General features: G+C 47.4%; 1 protein-coding gene across 4 annotated transcripts in view; it reads right to left on the minus strand.

The window, feature by feature from the left end:
- Nucleotides 1–20207, minus strand: part of ASTN2 (astrotactin 2) — an 874248-nt gene that overhangs the window by 668272 nt on the left and 185769 nt on the right. For all 4 annotated transcript variants that reach the window (XM_019454036.2, XM_019454034.2, XM_019454035.2 and 1 more), the window contains exon 3: nt 2624–3008. In XM_019454036.2, the coding sequence (XP_019309581.2) occupies nt 2624–3008 (385 nt within the window). The remainder of the gene's footprint in view (nt 1–2623; nt 3009–20207) is intronic.

Genomic DNA, 20207 nt, shown 5'->3' on the forward strand with positions numbered 1-20207 from the left:
ACAAAGCCCATGGCTGCTCCCCGGTCACCTCATGAAAGACAGCACCTCACAGTTCTCTCCCAAGGGCCGCCTGAGGCAAAGAGAGCTCACCTGTCTGAGCTGCTGTTAGATCTTCTACAACCTGCCAGGGGAGCCATCCCTCTCCTGTCCAGACAAGGAGGAGCAGGTGCTCGGGGACCACAGTGTTGCAAGAACAGCCCCGAGCAGCCCCCTCCTGACAGTCAGGCAGGGCGACCAGCATGCTGGGCGCAGTCAGGAAAAGTGTGCCCTTCACTTCCATCTTGCCTAGATTTCTTCCTCGCCCACCCTTAACGGATGGAAGGGTGGCTGGATACAGTGATGAAGGGGCTGTGTGGTATTTCAAACTGTACTTTGTTTTAATGCCTAGGCAGGGTTTGAAAAAAAAAATTCTTTTAATTGTTTAAAACAAGGGGCACCTGGGTGGCTCAGTCGGTTAAGCGTCCGACTTCAACTCAGGTCACGATCTCACGGTGCGTGGGTCGGAGCCCCGCGTCGGGCTCTGTGCTGACAGCTCGGAGCCTGGAACCTGCTTCAGATTCTGTGTCTCCTGCTCTCTCTGCCCCTCCCCCCCCCACACTCACACTCACTCTCTCTCCCTCTCTCTCAAAAATAAACATTAAAAAAATTAATTGTTTGGGCTCCTGGGTGGCTCCATCGGTCGAGCGTCCCACTTCGGCTCAGGTCATGATCTCGTGGTTTGTGAGTTCAAGCCCCACGTCGGGCTCTGTGCTGACAGCTCAGAGCCTGGAGCCTGCTTCAGATTCTGTGTCCTCTCTCTCTCTCTGCCCCTCCCCCGCTCACGCTCGCTCGCTCTCTCAAAAATAAACATTAAAAAAAATTAATTATTTTAAAAAATAACGTGGATCAGACAAAAACAGGTGAGGCGAAGGCATGGCCTTCCAGGTGGCGAAGAGTTTTGTCCAAGGCCATTTCACCAGTGAACTGAGGAGTGGGGTTTAATTTAATTAGCTCATCTCCACTTCCTGGAGGCAGGGGGAAGGGAATGCCAGTAAACGAACAGTTCAGAGACAGGAGTGACCATGGAGGACAAGGGAAATACCCCAGGCTAGAACATATAAGGAGACTGGGGATGAACACTGGGCCTGGGTTAAGGACACTCTGGAAGCCTGGCTAAGAGCAGGGGCCTGAGGTCTACAAACACAGCTCTCGGGGATTCAACCTCTACCACGTGCCAGGCCCTGGGGTACGTATTTTGCACACATTTTATTTTTATATTGAATCCTTCCCGAACCCTTCCATGAGGAAACTGAGATTCGGAGGGCTGAATTCCTATTTTTCCAAAGTCACCCAGTAAATAAAGGAGGCAGGATTTGAACCCAGGTCCAGGTGACACAAAACCCTGTGTTCTCCCCTACTGTCTCACTCTCCCCTCTCTGCAGGGTTCTAGGCTTGACAAAATGTCTCCGTGCAAGACACCCTTAATGTCCTTATCAGTCCACTGAGCACAACAGAAGACGGGTCCAAGAGGAAGGGCCCTGGAAGGAGAGAAGAAGGATGTGGAGCTCAGAGCTCCGGCGCTGGCCCAAGCAGCGAGGGTTCCCCTCAACTCACCAAAAGCAGTGGGTCGGTGTCAGAACGGGGGTCTCCAGGCCAAGCCTTTAACAGCATCACAGAGACAATGAGGAGGAAAGAGCAGAATGGTTCGCTTGCAGCATTTATAGGAAAAGAGCCAAATCCCATCTATAAACAAACTGGTGCCATAGACACTTACTAAAGACAGATAGAACACATTCTATGCTCATGTCTAAATAATCAATTGTCTTCCAACTTCTGGGAAATGTGTCTTTGCAACAGCATATATCAAAAAGTGTGAGAGGTTTCAGTCACCAAAAAATCTCAGTATGACCCAGCAGTAGTGGTGCAAAACAAATGTGATCTCATCAACAGAAGCATACCAGCTGGCAAGAGGGAGGTGAGAGTCCCATTTGGCTTGGCACAGGAGTATTCCCACCTTGAGGAAGAGGTCTGTTAGTGCTGGTGTTACATTCTAGGACACGAAAAGTCAGACTCTCCACCTAGAGGACAGTGACCAGGATGCCAAAACGTCTGAAACTATGTCATATGAGACTGGCTGAAGAAACTGGGATTATTCAGATTGATTTCCAGAAGGTATAGCGCTCCTTTTTTTTCTGCAGTCAAATTTTCCAAGAGCTGCCTTAAAGAAGGAAATCAGATTCATTTTCTTTGTGGACATGAAAGCCCAGAGAAAAGAGATTTCAATTCAATGTAAGGAAAAAACTTTCTAATAGTAGTGTGTGAAAATGAGGAGACTTCCCACCAGAGTAGTGAGAAGGCCATCAAGGGAAGTAATCAAGAGACAATGGAGAGATATTGAACTAGGTAACTTCTCATGCTCCTCAAAACTCAATTCCAAGAACACGGACTCCTTTTTTTTTTTCTTTCTTTCTTGCTCCCATCACTTCTAAAGAACTAGAGAAGACAAAGTCTGATGATTGCCCATGAATCCAAAGTGGCTCAGCCCTGAAGACACCACCTGTGTCCCCAACCGCCCAGCTCCTGTGCCTCTTCCCAGCTCCCCAGAACGTCCCCTGGAAGGTGGGATACAACAAGGAGGACTCACCTTTCTTCTCAAAGTCCCCCTTCTCTTCTCCCGGCCGGCCCAGACTGTCCAGGGTGTGCGTCACCTGGCTGCCAAACTCATCCTCGTGGGAGACGTGGTTGGCCCGGCGGGGTAGGTCCTCCTCCTCCTCATAGTCATAGTCATCTAGGATGGGGGTCTCCCGGATGGGCACTCCAATGACAGAATTGTGAGCCTGTAGCCGAGAGGAGCGGAAGCTTTCCCGGGCCTGGGGTCCCAGCAGCACTGATGGGATGTAGTGAATCTCGTGAGTGGCTTCCGTGCTGGCGCTCTTCTGGGGGATGCGGCGACGTTTCTGCCAGCGCCGCTGGGCATACAGCGCCACAGTGAACACCAGCAGCAGGAGCAGCAGTGCGATGAGGCCGCCCTGGAGCAGAAGAGCAGAAGGACAAGAAAATGGGCCAGTGCTCTTTGGGCTACGGGGCCAGCGGGGTCTCCCTGTCCACCAGACTCAGCGCAGATCCCTGGGCGTGGTTCCTAAAGCGGCAGGAACCCCTAGCCACTGCTTGAAAGCCAGAGAGATGTCACTTCCAAACTTGGCTTTCTCGCCAACAAGCTGTGTGACCTTGGGCAAAACGCTTGACTTCTCTGAGCCTTGCTTTTCACATCTAGGAGGATGAGTAAGAATCCCTGCCTTTCCTTCTTCATCAGGTTGCCATGGGGAGCAAATGAGATAGATAATGGTCATGTCAGAGCAAGCAGATGACTAAACATGGAGAAGAGTCAAGGCTATGGCTTCACACAGGTGAATAGCTGAACCTCGACTCTGCCTCCCATCAGCTGAGTGACCCCAGGACATTTGCTCACGTTCTCTCAGCTTTGCTTCCTTATCTCTAGAATGAGTCCACTTAGGGATCAAGAGACAATAGTACCCTTTCTTCCAACCTGCTACAAATATGAGACGACATTATTAAATCAAACATAATTCTGCATGGTCTGTACTTCCTTCTGATACGTGATTCCCAGTAGGGGGCCTGGGACAAAATAGGCGCCTCATAAATATCTGTTGAATGAATAAATGAAAAAAAAAAAACGCCTTTCTAGGGCTCCTTTAATCAGAGCATTAAGGCAAACTGAAGCTTATTTTTCTTTAATACATCCAACTAGCAAATATTCCAGAGTCTGCATACCATACCTTGCCCTGGAACAGGTTACGATGTTTATAGACATATCTTACATGATTCACAAGACTCGCAAAATACCCTGCTCTGTGAGTTCCTTAAGAGCAGGGTTACTCACAAGCATGTCTGTGTCCCCGATGGCACCTGCCAAGAACTGGAGGGGACAGCAGGCATTCTATTCGCTCCACTGTATTCACCACGTGCCAGGAACATCTGCAACGGATGGAGTAGCTCCCTCAGTTACCCTGCTTTTCTTCCTTACATACTGTGCTTTGTGTCTGGGGGGCTACAGGTCCCTGTGTCGAATCCCTGGGGGTAATTCATGGGGTTGGGAAGGATCATCCTCACTGTTTGGGAGAGAGGGGGGAGAAATCCAGAGACTTGGAAACTCATGGTGAACAGTAGAGCAAAAGCTGAGCCTCATTTTTGGCTGTGTTTGGTTTCATTTTTTTTGTTTTAGCTCTAAAGCCTACACCCTTCCAACCACACCCATGTGGTTGATTGCTCTTCCTTGACTATGATCTCACTGAAGGCAAGGATGACTTCCGACAACTATTTGTATAATGTCTAACAAAGACGACAGATGTTAATGCTAAATACATTATTGGGGTGGGGCATGACTGCCGTTAAGCATACCCCGTTAAGCCAAGAAGGATACTATTCACTAAAAGCATTAGGCTAGTCTCCTGCCTGCACGGGAACGTTATCGTGTTCTTTTTGCAAGGACCTAGGTTCAGTAAGCTGGAATTCATCACCTCCATGGAAGGGACAAGTGGGTAGGAACGCGGGCTAAGAAGTGGCCAGGCATGTAAGTACAGCTGAGCTACTATGGAATGCTCAGGGAGCTTTCTCTGGGCGTCAGAACTTACGCACAAGCACACAAACCAAATAACTCTATTGTATTTATGTGTATGTGTGTATGTATGTACGTACATATATGCACATGTGTACGTTTATAAAATGGGTGCATATGCATGGGTTCATCACATTTGCAACCCCCCCCCAAGTAAACATAGATCCTTTTTCCCTCCATAAAACATACAACAGCGATTGCTCTGTGTCTAGAAGACTCTTTTGACAGGGTATTACTTGTCAGTTTTTCCATTACAGATAAGAGAGGGAGGAGACAAAGGAAGGTGGGGGAGGAGGAAAATGAAGGAAAGAGATAAGAGCAACAGGCAGTGCAAAGAGAGAGGAGGCAGAAAGAACACTTGATGAAATAATAGCAGGCCCTCTCCTTATTGCTTTTCCTTCTTGTTCTTTGATCTTCAACACAATCTAATGTGATCGGGATGATAGCGTCTGTTCTATAGATGAAATGAGGAAAAGGTGGTTCAGAAAGGTTAAAGAACCTGCTTGAAGTCACACAGCTTTTGATCCTAGGTCCACCTGGGTACAAAAAGCAAGGACGTGGTAAAGCAGGGATCTGAACCCAGGTCTTCATTGCAGAGCCACTGGCTATTGGACTGCATAGTGGTTCTCACTGACCAAAGGGAGGGGAGGAGAAATCGGGAACAATGGAGAGGGTGCACAAAGAGAGAGCAGATCCTGAGAAGGGAAAAGGAAAACACGATCTTCAAATCCAGGAGTCGATGGGCACGTCTTGAGGCTGCCTCTTCAGTAAAGCTTTTCACTTTTGTCAATTATGACCTTGGGGAAATCTCTTTGCCTATCTTCTATTTACCTCTGGGCATTTCACTGGCTGTGAGGGTCAGGCCCCTGCCAGTGCGGGCCCTTCATCCGCAGCCCCTTCCGTCCACCCCGTTTATGAGACTTCGACCCTGTGGTCAGATCCCAGATCCCTGGGAAAGATAAGGCCTAACCAACCGTCCACCTACAACCACTACCGCCCGTCCCTGCCTCCACTGCATCTAAACCACCCTCCCAGGTCACCCCCTGCAGCCCTGGATCAGCTCCTAAATCTAAATCCACAGCAGGAGCTCCTGGAAGGCAGGAAGGCACATGCTTTGTCTCCAAAACCCTCCAGCATCGTTGGCCATAGTGGCTAAGAGCTGTCCTCAGAGGGACAGTTTTAGTCCAGATTCTACTACTTTGAGGCTATGTCCTTGACTAGGTCACTTTCCCTTTCAGAGCCTTGGCTTCGTGACTGCTTAAACAAGGGCAGTGTCACAGTGTCAGCTCATTGGGTCATCGTGAGGCTAACTAAGATGTGTGTATGTAGTGCTGTGGGGAGGGTGCACGGCAGCTGCTCACAGACTAAGGTTAGCTGCTGCTGCTGTCAACAGCATTCAGCCAGGGTAGATTTAACGTAAATGAATAAATTAAGGAGGAGTGAATAAACAGCTTGACCTTCTGCACCTGAATGCCTATTCTGCAATATTTGCCTGGAGGCCCCCAAATCCTTCTTAATCTGGACCAAACACTTTGCACGTGCTCTGGCATTCACCTTGGCACAAATGTGCATGCTAGGCATCTTTGTCCTACGTCAGGTAAGGAAACTGAGGTACAGAGCCAGGAGGTCCATTATGCAAGGTAGTGCAACTGAGATTCAAACTAACCTCAACATGGCGACATGGTTCTGCTTGGAGTGAGAAGGGACAGGGGCATCGAAGGCCTGATTAGCCCCTGCCCAGCCTCACATATGCCTCCTCAAATTACCTAGGCAATTCCAGGTATAGGTTTCCCAGCACAGGAAACTTCCACAAGGTCGTACAGAGGAATACCACCCATCTCCCTTGCCCCATGTTGATGGGGGCTGAGCTCGAAAGTACCTTTAGCCTAATGATCTAGCGATTCTTTAACCCCTGGCCTTGCCATATGATACGATCCCAGGCCAGCAGCTCTGGTTCTCCCTGGGTGCCCGGACCTCAGCATCCTCCAGCCTCAGCTGAGCCACCAACCATGTGGCTTCTGTTACAGATCAGATTTTCACTGTGAACGTTTGGCCAAAAGAGAATCTCAGTATTCGAGGGTTTACTGTACCACTGACCTAGTGAAACAAATATCCCCATGCCGGGCTCCTGAAAGGCTGAGGGGACCCCCCACCTCAAACATAGGAGCAGCTCAGGGGATGTTACAGGCGGGAGTCCGGCCAGTTCTATGTCCCTAGAGCCTTCCCTTTCCTTCCTGAGAAAGGAGAAGAGAACAGGAAACTGGGGACAGGCTCCAGGCATGGAGGAAATAGGAAATAGGTTCTGAATTCCAGTTTACTCATTGTGTTTGAGCTTGAGTTTCTCAGATTCCCCTGGGGACCTTCAGTTTACTCATCTGTACTTTGGAATTAGCAATACCTGGAAAAGTATAACACAGAGGCAAACAAAGACTAAGGGTCAGAAAGACTTTAACTCTCATACTACCACATAGAAGCTGGGCAATCTTAGACAAAGGAATGAATCTCTCAATCACAATCATCTCCTCCAAAAAACTCGGTCAAAAACATCCATAGAAAGAGAGGTTAGACGTGGAGAGGCACACTCAGTGCCTGGTACATGGTAAACCTGTGATAATCTCTCATTCACGCTTCACACAGGGTTGCTGTGCAATGCAAACCTGAGCAGTGCTCTGATGGCACTTACAAACTAACAGGTGCTGTGCACGAGCAGAGGAGCTCAAGACAACCAGGTGGCCATGTTCTCCCAGTGAGACATTCCATCCTAAGACAGCAGACGAGTAACTCAGAAGCAAGAAGCTGTCATGTGCGTCCACCTGGATCGGTCCAGGCTGTCGTGCCGGTCCACATGCACAGAACCGCATTCCATTTCTTCACGGTCTTTCCTCACCAAGGGCAAGCGAACAGAAAAGCAGGAGCTGACGCTGGAAAGGAAAGCGGGGCCAGAGTGTCCAGCCACCGAGTCTGTACACCAGGAGCAAACACGAGTCCTGGAGGTAGAGAAAACACCGCAGGGCAACCGCAAGCCAAACAGGAAGAAGGGGATGTAGGGAAAGGCGGTGAATTTTTAGAAAGCAGGTTAAGAAGAGGCCAAGGCTCCAGGGGTGGCACACAGAGGCCCCATTGGCCTCAGGGATGCACTGATGTCAAATCCGATTTGGACGGTGTTCACTCTCGGGCAGCCCAAGACAAACAAGGTTGGAGAAGGGGCAGCGACTTCCAGAAATAAAAATGCCAGGCTGTTAGTTACAGGTTGGTTTTTGGGAGTGCAAACAGTACAGGTCTCGGGGTGATCAGTTTTACCCTTTTCTCAGGGATCTGAGGATTTCACTAAGCTGTCAGGCAGGAAGTGGGAGAGAAAGAGCAGGAAGAATGTGTGTGCCCATCTCTGACGGGAAACTTCCTTACTATCTGGGGCAGCTTGGTGGCTCAGCGAGTTAAACATGTGGTTCTTAACTTTGGCTCAGGTCATGATCTCACAGTTCGTGAGATTGACCCCCGGGTGGGGCTCCGCACTGACAGTGTAGAGCCTCCTTGGGATTCTCTCTCCCTCTCTCTCTGTCCCTCCTCCTCCCACACTCTCGTGCATGCACATGCACTTGCTCTCTCTCTCTCTCTCTCTCTCTCTCAAAATAAATAAGTAAACATTAAAAAAAAAAAAAAGGTCTGGCACCAAGTACTCAACAAATATCAGCCTCTCTTATTTCTCTATCCCAAACCAAATCCTTGCACCCTCCCTTGTGTAAAACCCTTTCTTTGCTCTCTAGGGCCCTGAGAATAATGTCCAGACTCTTTTCTTGGACTCAAGGCCCTTCATGATGAGGTACTCCCTTCTTTCTCATGCCCAGGTCCCCACAAGTGCTACCCCATACTCTGTTCTGGAGCCACACCGAGCAATGAGTATTCCCCCCAAGGGTGATGCTCCGGGCTCTTCCACACTGGCTACTCCCTCTGCCCAGAGCACTCTCACCCCCTTTCTGGTTTGAATAATGACCCTGCAAAATCCAGGTCCTCCCAGAACCTCAGAATGGGATCTTATTTGGAAATAGGGTCACTGCAGTTGTAATTGGTTAAGGTAAGTTTATACTGGATTGGGTGGGCCCTAAATCCAATGACTGATGTCCTTATAAGAAGAGTAGAGGAGGGGTGCCTGGGTGGCTCAGTCAGTTAAGTATCTGACTTCAGCTCAGGTCATGATCTTGCAGTTCGTGGGTTCAAGCCCCAGGCTGGGCTCTGTGCTGACAGCTCAGAGCCTGGAGGCCGCTTTGGATTCTGTGTCTCCCTCTCTCTCTGCACCTCCCCCACTTGCACTGTCTCTCTCTCTCAAAAATGCATAAACATTAAAAAAAATATTCTCTCTCTCTCTAAAAGAAAAAAAAGAGGATACAGATGGACAGAAAGACAGACAGACACATACATACACACAGTCACACACAGGGAGAGGGAGAGAGAGAGAGAAGAAGGAAGAGGGGGAGGAGGAGAAGGGGAAGGAAAGGAAAGGAAAGGAAAGGAAAGGAAAGGAAAGGAAAGGAAAGGAAAGGAAAAGAAAGCAAAGGAAAGCAAAGGAAAGCAAAGGAAAGCAAAGGAAAGGAGAGGAGGCAAAAGGAGAGGGAGAAGGAGGAGAAGGAGAAAAGGAAGAAGATGGAGGAGAAAGAAGGAGGAGGAGAAGAGGAAGGAGGAGGAGAAGAGGGGGGAAGAGGAGGAGAAGAAGGAGGAGGAAAATGAGAAGAGGGAAGAGGAGGAGCTAGAAAAGGGGGAGGAGGGAGGAGCAGTCAAGTAGAAGGAGGGGGGAGGAGCAGGTGGGGAAGGAGAAGGAGAATCAGAAGGAGGCCATGTGAAGATGGAGACAGACTGCAATGATGCATCTACGAGTCAAGGAAGGCCAAGCATTGCCCGCAACCATCAGAACCACATGGGAGGCACGGGACAGATTCTCCATCAGCCTCCAGGGACAGCAAACCCTACTGACATCCTGATTTTGGCCTTCTGGCCTCCTGAATTGTGAAGGATAAATTTCCGGTCTTTTAAGCCTCCCATTTTGTTGTGATTTTGTTAAGGAGTCCCTAGCAACTAATACATTCCCCTTCATCTGCTCATCCCAACTCACTCAGCCATCTCAGCTCAGAGATCACATCCTCAGGGAGTATCTTGGCCTCTTCAGGGTGGGGCCAGTCTGTGATGTCTTCCCTCTCAGCCCCTGTGGTTTTCAGTCATCGGGCTGTACTACTACAATATGGCCATCTGGTTGACCATGTTCCCACTCTAGGTGAACTGCCATCTACCCCTACCATTTACACAACCTAAGATGTGGTACTTGGTCGAGAGAAGGTGCCTAATAAATATACAGGAGCCTAAAATCTTAACAAGACCTTCCAGAGGAATATAAATCTTACAGTCCCTGTAGCATCTCTGACCTCAGCATCCAAAGGGCACCTGATCAGACCTCACGTGGACCCTCTCTGCTGTTCTGCCTTTATCCCCAAGCTAGTACCTCTAGCTGGTTTGCTTACAAAATATCAAACACTGAAAGAAATATAAAGATGAAAAATAGAAAGCACCCCAAACTACCCCACTGAGAGAGCCTTCTGAAAAGTCAAACTTAGAACTCCATTCAGCCTGGCCTCATTTTAATCTATTTTTTCATGTTAACTATCCAGGCACGGGAGAAGGAGCCAGAGAAAGAAAAAAAAGACGGGGGGGGGGGGGTAAGGATAATGTGAGAAATGCTTTATTTGACAATGTGTCATTGGGAAACTGATTATTTCTGTCTCCGGCCTTTTTAATATTCCCTCACAACGGCCAAGCTGCAAGGGGATTTGGTATTCTAAGACTGGATTTATAATACTCTGTTCAGCAGTGATAAGAACACGGGCCTTTAATCCTCAGAGCTGTGAACATGCATATTCTCCCAAGTAATGTCCTTCTCTTCTCGTCACTTGTGTCTCGTCTCGACAGCCAGCCCTAGGATGGCTGAAGACTGATGATCCACTGGGTGTGCTCCTGGCCATTTGCCGAGTGACCGAGCTAGTGGGGTAAGGGTTCTGAGTTCTCTGGGGAGTCTCCTTTCAGGCTCCAGTCTAGGTTTAAGATGGAGGGGTTACTGGAAAATAGTCCAGACCTTTGGCATTACAGATAAGGAAAACTGAGATTCAGAGAGGAGTGGCTTGACCAAGTTCACAGAACATCCTAAAAGGGTATTGGCAGTGGAATGTGCAGCCCACATCCCCCAAAGCTGCTGAGAAGTCATGTGAATCCTGACAGTTATCTACACGTAGCTTCAGCCACCTTCCCCTTCTCTCCATCCAATGGCTGTCCTAGCCCCCAGTCGCTACAGCCCCTTCATCATGATCATTTTCATACACCCTGGATGATCTCCCAGGCTTTGTCCCCACCCATACTGTTCCCAATCCATCTTCTCTAGCATGACCGGGGCACAGCTGGACACAGAGCCCCTCTTTACTGATTAAGGTGGAGAGTCCTATGGTTTGGCAGTTCAGGTTCTTGGCAGTCAGGCCCCCATTTTTCTGGATAATCTGGTCTCAAACCATACGCTTTCGAGGTACCTTTCTCAAAATATATGTTTCGCCCACCCATGCCACCAACCCCACTGAGCACTTACTATGCAGCAGGCACAGTGCCGAGTGTCCAGCCACATCAGAACTCGCTGTTTCTGTGAAATGTCCTGGTATTTTTACCCACATCATTTCTTCTGCTTGGAATGCCACTCTCATGGTTGTCCTTCACCTCATGTCAAAACACCACCAGACTTCAAGGCTAGTGTCAATGTAATCTCTTTGGTGACCTCTGCTGAGATGCCCCCTCTATAGGCTTAGCCAGAAGAAATCTCTTAATCCTCAGAACTCCCACAATGCTTCATCTAAAACTTCACTTAAAGAGCTTTAGTGTTTTCTACCTTGCATTAGAGTTACTGGTGCTCAGCACTTAGCTCCCCTACTGGTTATTAGATTACTACACCCTTTGCACAGATGGAAAAGTGAGGCTTAGAAGATAAACTTGCTTGAGAGGACACAACAAGGTGAATATATATGGGATAAGGCCTCCTGAGACAGTTTCCAGTAAATGTAGGCTCACTCTCTCAGAGACTGGAAATTGCCCATTGGAACTTGAGGGAGAATAAGATGGTAACACAGGTTAAGAACTATACTTTAGACACTCATGTTCCTCGAATTTTTTTTTTCTTTTTAAGCAATATGGTGCTAAGATCACACTGGATGCATATGGTGGAGAGACAAAGCAAGGAGACCATGGAGGCAGCTGTTCACGATGGGCTAGAACAGCTCTCTACTTTGCCCCCTGCCAGGAGATATTTGGTAATGGGGGCATTTTTGGGTGTCATGACTGGAGAGCGGGTGCTACTGGTATTTAGTGGGAAGAGGCCAGGGAATCCGTGAGCATCCTCCATGCAAAGGACAGCTACAAACAATAAAGAACTACCCGGCCCGAAATGTCAAAAGTATGGAGACTGAGGAAGCCCCTGGTCTAAGAGAAAGTCCCACAATTGGGGCATTTCAAGCGGTGATCAGGGAGTGGGGTGTAAACAAGACACGCCAGGGGATGGGAAGACATGGTGTGCGATTAGCAGGAGAGGAGGAGGGCGAAGGAGCCAACAGAGACACCATGGTGTAGATCCTGCACCTGGAGGAGAGAGGAATCCATCCGTTAATTTTTTTTCTGGGTAAGCTCCCAGAAGGCTCTGAAAGATCCCAGCACATAATCAAATGAAGAGGTAAGTTCCATGTGTGAGCAATTAGGAGAAGATAAACTGATAAAGATAACTGCAAATAACTGATAAAGATCTGTATCTATATATACATGTATGGGTTTGTATATGTTCATATGTATAAAAATATACTCACACCTAGCTTCACGTATCTATAGTTAGCTATATTTATATATAGTTATCTCTTTGTGTCTAGACAGATATAAGATGACCTATTTAAGGAGGTCCCATTACAGAAAATGAAACATTTTTTTTTCTTTTAAACTAGTCATCTACTTATAATGTATCTATTAGAGACACTATTTTATTTCCCAAGATAATGCCAGAGGAATAGAGTAAAAACCCAGCAGTTCTTTGGAATACAGTCATTGCCCACTCAGATCAACCTTCCTTAATCATTTTTAGATCAGATCACAATGAGGTCCAAATCCTGAGAGATCAGTGCGAATCCCACAGAAATTTATCAAAGGGAAAGCTAATGAACATTGGGACCAGCAGCACTTGTCCTTGAGTCAGACAGACATGGATTTTAGTAACGGCTGCACTACCTTTCAGTCGTGTGTCTTCGGGCATGTGGCTTAAGTTTCCTCCATTGTCTCATCTGTAAATTGGGTTAGTAACACTAGCTGAAGGGGGCTGGGGAGGATTCAATGAGTCTGCATTACAGAACGTGGACCACAGTGATTTGCAAGTCATGGCGCTCAGAAAATACTAGCATCCTTATTATTGATGCAAGGCCTTGTTTCATGAAAAATTAGATGCAAAGGAGTGCGGTGAGACCACCACTCCGCCTCCACTATATTGAGATATTCTCTGTGGTTTCCCAAATACCTTCTGGTGACCACCCCTGCTCTCTTCCTCCAGGCTCCAAGCAGTGTGCCCTTGACCACCTCCCTTCCCTTCCTTGGGCTGAGTAGGTGAGACTGGATGGTTTCTGACTATCATTCCAGCCGCAAAATCCTAGATTAGAAAGGCAAAGGCAAACTTGAAAGTGTTTCTGGAGGCGCCTGGGTGGCTCAGTTGGTTAAGCGTCTGACTTCGGTTCAGGTCATGATCTCACAGTTTGTGGATCGGAGCCCTGCATCCAGCTCTGTGCTGACAACTCGGAGCCTGGAGCCTGCTTCAGATTCTGTGCGTGTCTCTCTCTCTCTCTCTCTCCCCGCTCCCCCACTTGTACGTGCTCCTCTCACATGCTCTCTCCCTCTCAAAAACGAATAAACATTAAAAAAAGAAAGCATTTCTGAACATATGAAATATACATTCTTAGGACATCCTGCCTAGCATCGTAGCTGTATATGCACATACGACACTGGTAAAATGTCCTGCATCCCTACCACCATCTCACACACCTGTATGTTTGCTCATGCTGCTCACTCTGCCTGAAAGCACCCCTCCTTCACTTCTCTGTCTAGTCCTTTCAACCTCAGCTCTTGGGTCAAGAGTTCTCAGCAACCCTTTCTGAAACGTGCTATCTCTAGCTGGGTTAAGTACACAACTTTCAGACCCGTCAGTGACTCATGCTTCTGTCTGCCAACCACCCTCCCACCACCTCTGTGTACCCAAGGCCCAGCATGGGGTCTGACCCTGAGTAGGCCTCATTATGCACTTAGTGTATTTTCACACTGAGAGATGATGCAGAAAAGGGCCGGGTTTTATTTATCCCTGAGCAAATTTGATTGTTACATGGCACACAGTAGATCTTCAATTACTTGTTAGAAGAATTAATGAATGAGCCCACTAGAAATGCCTCTCTGAGAATAGGTGACTGAAATATACATACATCTGCTTGGCAATTCTCCATTTGTGTGTGAGAATGCTGAAGATAATTCACAGGAGCCATTGAGCACAAATCAGCACCGTACTCCAAATCCTCAGGTGGCCTCTCAAGTTCTGTCTGAAATCCCACTCTGAAGGATGGGTGGATGGAGAGGGTGGGAGAAAGCAGCTTTTTGAGAGGATTGATTTTCCTACTCTTCTCTGAGTCATGAAGACAAACACAAGAACCTACATGACTCAAGAGGAGGACTGCACTCATCCATCGACATACTCATTTGCCAGGATGAGGGCGTGCCTGGAAGCAGGCAGACTAGAGTTCAAGTTCTTACTCTTCCACCCCCAGTGGTGTGACCTTGGAACACTCTCCCTGTAAGCTCCAACATGGGAATAACACCATTCACCAGGGAGGTACGTTGTGAGGACTAGGTAAAATGATATATCTAGACGATGTCACAAAGCCCTTGACCTGTAGAAAACATTTAGTCCTGGGCGCCTGGGTGGCTCAGTGGGTTAAGAGTCCAACTTTGGCTCAGGTCATGATCTCAGAGTTCCTGACTTCAAGCCCTGTGTCCGGCTCTGTGCTGACAGCTCAGAGCCTAGAACCTGGAGCCTGCTTTGGATTCTGTGTCTCCCTCGTTCTCTGCCCCTCCCCTGTTCATGCTCTGTCTCTCTCTCGCTCTCTCCCAAAAAATAAATAATAAAACCAAAAAAAAAAAGAAAAGAAAACATCCAGTCCCCAGTAGTTAATTGGCTTCATTGTTACTGTTATGACTGTCACCCCCAGTCCCTGTGCAAACCTCTCGCCTGGATCTAGGAACACATGGGTATGGCCTGGAAGAACTCACAGTTGGTTTATAGAAACAGAGAAGCAAGCAGATAATCATTGTAATGCACATTTCAATAAGCTTGATGACAGAGGGAAACATAGTAAGAAGCAAAGAGCTTCTTAAAGCTTCTAAGTGCAAGGCACAGAGGAAGTGAGAATCAGAAGGACTTCCTTATAATTCCAATCACGGTCAAGTTCAAAGGTACAGGAGTAGGTTGGCCCATGCAACCAGGATGGTCAAAGGCTAGGTCTGCATCATCTTTGATTCCTACCCAAATGTGACAGGGTAGACAACCAAGTACATGGAATGATGGTTGGTGGTGCAGGCTCTGGAGTTGAAAAACCTGGGTCTGAGTGTCTGTGCAGTCACAGACCAGCTCTGGAGCCTCGGATGGGTCACTGCACTTTTCTGAGCTCAGCTTTATCACCTGGAAAGCTGAGGAGAGCAGTCTTCACTGAAAGAGGCTATCGTGGGATTAAAAAAGGCACAAAAGGGATTGAGTGCAGTGTCTAGAACACAACCATGGCCAATAAATTGTTGTTTAAAAAAGTTCTGGCAGAGGGAAAACACACTGAGAAAGAAATCAGAACACCTTAGTCCCAATCCTGATCCTGCCCCTTTATAAATTAAAGAAGTGTGCAGGATGCTCACACATCCTCACACACATTATTTAACAAGATGGCTACAGCAGCCACATGAGCTCAGCATTCTTCATTTAATAGATGAGGAAAGTGAGCCTCCAAGAGGTGACTTTGTCCAAGGTTCCAGAATCCAAAGTCTGTCTGCTGCAGGCTACTGTAATAATCCTGAGACCCTCAATGTGTCCCTAGAGCTAGCAGTATACAGAGCCTGTGTCCTCTGCTCAGGGAATTATTTTCTGAGAAGGTGCTACAGACTCATAGGGTCCAAGGAGAGATCTCTAATACCATGCCAATTTAAGCCACTGTGTCCAATAACTCAGCCTTCTGAGATGGGAAGGAGGGCTAAGACTCCAAAAGAGCTGGAGGCCACTAAGAGCCTAGTTAATACTTCACTCATGTAAAATAACTTTCATAAGGGCAGCAATCTTCCAAAGTAAGCTGGTTTCTTTGGAAATCACAGGTGGGGAAAAGAAGTTTAGTATTGGGGGCAGGGTGGGGATGCTGGTCTACCACTACTAACATGCAGCGTCATCCGTGAAGACTTCCCTTTGCACCCCCAGTGGACAATGCCCCTCATCCCCATCTCCATCACAGAATCCCTATCTCCTTTCTTTGCCTTAACTTTGTTTATAGTACTTCCCTCTCCTTGCTGATATGCTAACATTGACGTGTTAACTTTGTTTATGGCTCTGATGCAAAAAAACTTTCATAAGACAAGACCTTTGTTTTGTTTACTTATCATCAATAAAACAACTTAATGCTTTGTTGGTATTTGCTAAATAGTTTTTGAATGGATGGATGGATACAAATCTCCCCAAATGATCTGATAAACCCTAAAGGTCAAAGGCTGGGTCTGAATCATCTTTGATTCCTACCCCATGGCCAGAAGATTGGAAGACACTTAATGAACACAGTTATTTGCATGCGCACACACACACACACACACACACACACACACACACACACACACTCCTGTTAGTTCCCTCCTGGAGTCTGGGAAGGGGGTACTTGTTATAGAAGTAATTAGGAGGCAAATCTGGTTAACTGTCTGGCTGCTTCCTTCCACCATTGGGGTCAAACGGAAAAGTTGGGTCTGAATTCCAAATTTGTTTAATGACTTATTTATTTGTAAATATTGAGGAAACACTGAGCCAGAAAGCAAAGGGGTGAAGGATGCCTGACCCAACTATTCATGCACAATCACCTTCCACAGAGAGCAAGCTGATAGCTGTATCTATTTGCTGATCCTATTGCTAATGTCTACATGGAAAATGATAGAATGTTACATGAACAGGGGCATCCAGGATGTAGCTCAAAGAACAATGGATTTGGTTCAAGTCCTGGCTGTCACTGATGAGCTGTGCAGCCCTGGGCCAGTCACTCTACCTTGCTGAGTCTTAGATACCCCAGCTTTAAAGGGATCAAGACAACAGATGCCTCTTCCTCTTTATGCAAGGACCCCATTGAGAACCATGTTTATAAAATAACTTTATATGCTGCAGAATGATTTTGCTGATATGTATTGGTGCTTAGTAAAAGAAGTGCTGAAAAAGAGAACCAAGCACCAGTGGTAACTCAGGCAGACAGTAACCTAAGTCTCAAATAAGCTTCTTCAAAACTTAGTACAAGTCACACAGCAGGGGTCCCTTAGAGGCACTGTTTTGCTGCCATTTCCCAGCATTGGTGACGGAGCTGTCAATGGTCCTGAAGTTGTGTTGTGATGGCCTCAGGATCTCCCCTACTGGGCCTGATCAGGAAAATCCCAGGAAAGTTAGGCTAAGGGCTAAGGGCTAAGGGCAGAGAGTCAAGCACAAGATGCCAAGCCAAGAAAAGGGAAAAGAGAGAGGCCTCGACCAAAGGCTGTGCTGGGCTGTGGCAGGCACAAGAGATCTCTCTGGAAGAAGACATGCTCATTGTCCTTGCTACACCCCCCAGGGCTGACCTGGTAGGATTCACCCTTTCCTGCGTCACCTTCCCGCTCCACGCCACCTGAGCTTTTTGGAAAATAGAATTTAGCGTTTTCTGAGTACCCCAGGTTAGCAAACACCTACTACCTCACTTGTAATACCTCTCACTTCTGAGATGCCCTCCACCCTAGTCAACACGTCAGGCAACCCAGGGTCCAGGCCACAGAAGGAGCTTTTAGGTGGCAAGGTTTCTTTCCTTGTTCAGGGAACATCCCAATTGTACCACTGCTAACCTCCTCCGCCCCATCACGAGTGCTGAACACCCCAAAATCTGTTCCTGAGACCTTGCTATCACAAGCTGTGCTGCCCCAACATGGTCCTCCAGGTCCTGCTTCCCCTGACTGCTTAGATTCTGTGTCTAAATCCTTCCAAGTCCCATCCCCACCCTCAGATCCAGGCCCAGCTGGGCATACATAATCGTACAGCACCCTTAGCTTAAGTCCACGGTGAGTACAAGGACCCAAAGCCTCAGCATATCATAGCCTAAAGGGGTCAGTGTCAGCTCCCCCAAACCAGCCACCCATGAAGACATATCATTTGAGGTGAGGGCCTGAAGCTGGAAGGATGGGGTCTGGGAGAGCCCAGGCACAGTGTAAACTGCAGAGGAGTTAGATGGAGTTGAGCTTAACCCCATAACTGCTGGATTAAATGCCCATGTCACAGAACCACCTACGGCCCAGACTGGTGAGGGATCTGGGCTCATGCACAACCCCGTGAATTCTGAACCAGCCAGAATGTTCTGTTCACCATAACAGGTGAACTGAGAAAATTCAGCCAAGAAAGAAAAGGACTAAGAGAGGGTAGTGGGAAGATCTCTTTTCCTCTCCCTGCATGGCTATACTGGGGCAGAGGACACAAACCCTGCATGCATTGTGGGAGGCAGCATCCAGACAACAAGGAGAAATTACAGGAAGGTGTTTGGATGGAAAAACAAAACAAACAAAACAACTTCCCATCACAGCAAACTCAACTCTTACATGTGTAAGACATGTAAGACACATGGAAGACACAGCTTACATATACCTCCTTCTTGACTCTCCCAGATGCCCTTTCCCACAACCCTGCATGGCCCAATGACACTGCTATGGTCTCAATGTTTACGTCCACACAAAATTTGTATGTTCCAAACCTAATGCCCAAAGTCATGGTATCAGGAAGTAGGGCCCATCAGAGGTGATTAGACCATAAGGTTGAGCCCTCATGAATAGGATGAGTATCCTTATCAAAAAGGCTGGATACAACAAAAGCCTGCAATCATGAAGACAGCCTTTGCCTTACCATGCATGCACCCTGATCTCAGACTTCTAGCCTCCGTAACTGAGAAATAAACTTCTCCTGTCCATAAGCCACTATGTCTTGGATATTTTGTTACAGCAGCCTGAATAGACAGAGACAGATATGTTTCCCAAACTTGCCCAGTCATAAGGATACCCCAGGGATGCTCATTAAAAATACTTGTTTCTGGGCTTTACCTAGTCCTACAGATTCAACTTCAGGGGGCCTTACCAGCAGGTAGGTTTGACAGAGCTGACCTAGTGGGTGACACATGAGTTGACATGGTGCAGAAGAATATCCAAATCCCACCTACCGTACCCTCAGAGGCTCTGCTCACGGGTAGAAGTAGGTCATGTGAATTCTCCGTACCTCATTTTCCCTATCTGTGAAGTAGTATCTACTTTAGGATTACTTGAGCTCAAGCAATCATCAGAGTGACTAAAACAATAGAAATTCTTAGTGCTGAAGTGCCAAGATGATTGCCAAAAGCATAATCATCCAAAATGGCCCTTATCCTGATCTTTAGCATATGGTTGCCTACAGAGGAGTCTGCCCTCATTGACCACTTTCTTTCCCCCCTCTTTTATACATGCCAATTTAGCCTATTGGTAATAAGGTTCAGGGCAGGCCACCCCAGAATATGTCACTTTGGCATATAGATTTTTTTTAATTAAAGTTATTTGAGAAATGGGGTGCCTGTGTGGCTCAGTCAGTTAATCATCTGACTTCGGCTCAGGTCATGATCTCACAGTTTGTGAATTCGAGCCCCATGTCAGGCTCTGTGCTGACAGCTCAGAGCCTGGAGCCCGCTTCGGATTCTGTGTCTCCCTTTCTCTCTGCCCCTCCCCCACTCACACTCTGTCTCTCAAAAATATATCAGTGTTGAAAATCAGTTTAAGAAAAGTTACATGAGAAATGGCACAAGGGCACTCTGACTCTCCTCTCTGTCCCCCTGAAAGCAGAAAATAAATCTCCCATGTGAAAGGTACTCTCCCTACACCAGGAGGTACAGATATCCCTATCGCCAGAGATAGGTAATTCAGCACCAAGAACGCTGTATAAAACAAGGCAAACCAAAACAAAACAAAACAAAATTCTCCTTATTTTCTTTACTAATTAGTACCTGAGCCTGTTTCTTTATCATGTCAGTTCTTCACAAATTTCTTGTTTCTTTGTCTAAAAGGTATATAAACAGCCTGCTTTGGCCACTTCTTGGATCTTCAATCTTTGGGGTCTCCTCGTCACGGGAGAAGTCCAAGTAGCCAAGGATTTAGGAAGAGAATGGAAAAGGAGGAGAATCCAAAAGGAGGTGGGAGGAGAAGGGACAAGAGGGAAAGTGGATCTTTTTCAAAGACCCCAACTGGTGGG

Source organism: Panthera pardus, unplaced genomic scaffold, assembly GCF_024362965.1.
Source record: "Panthera pardus isolate Hobbes unplaced genomic scaffold, ASM2436296v1 HiC_scaffold_20, whole genome shotgun sequence".
In the NCBI taxonomy this organism is placed as follows: domain Eukaryota; kingdom Metazoa; phylum Chordata; class Mammalia; order Carnivora; family Felidae; genus Panthera; species Panthera pardus.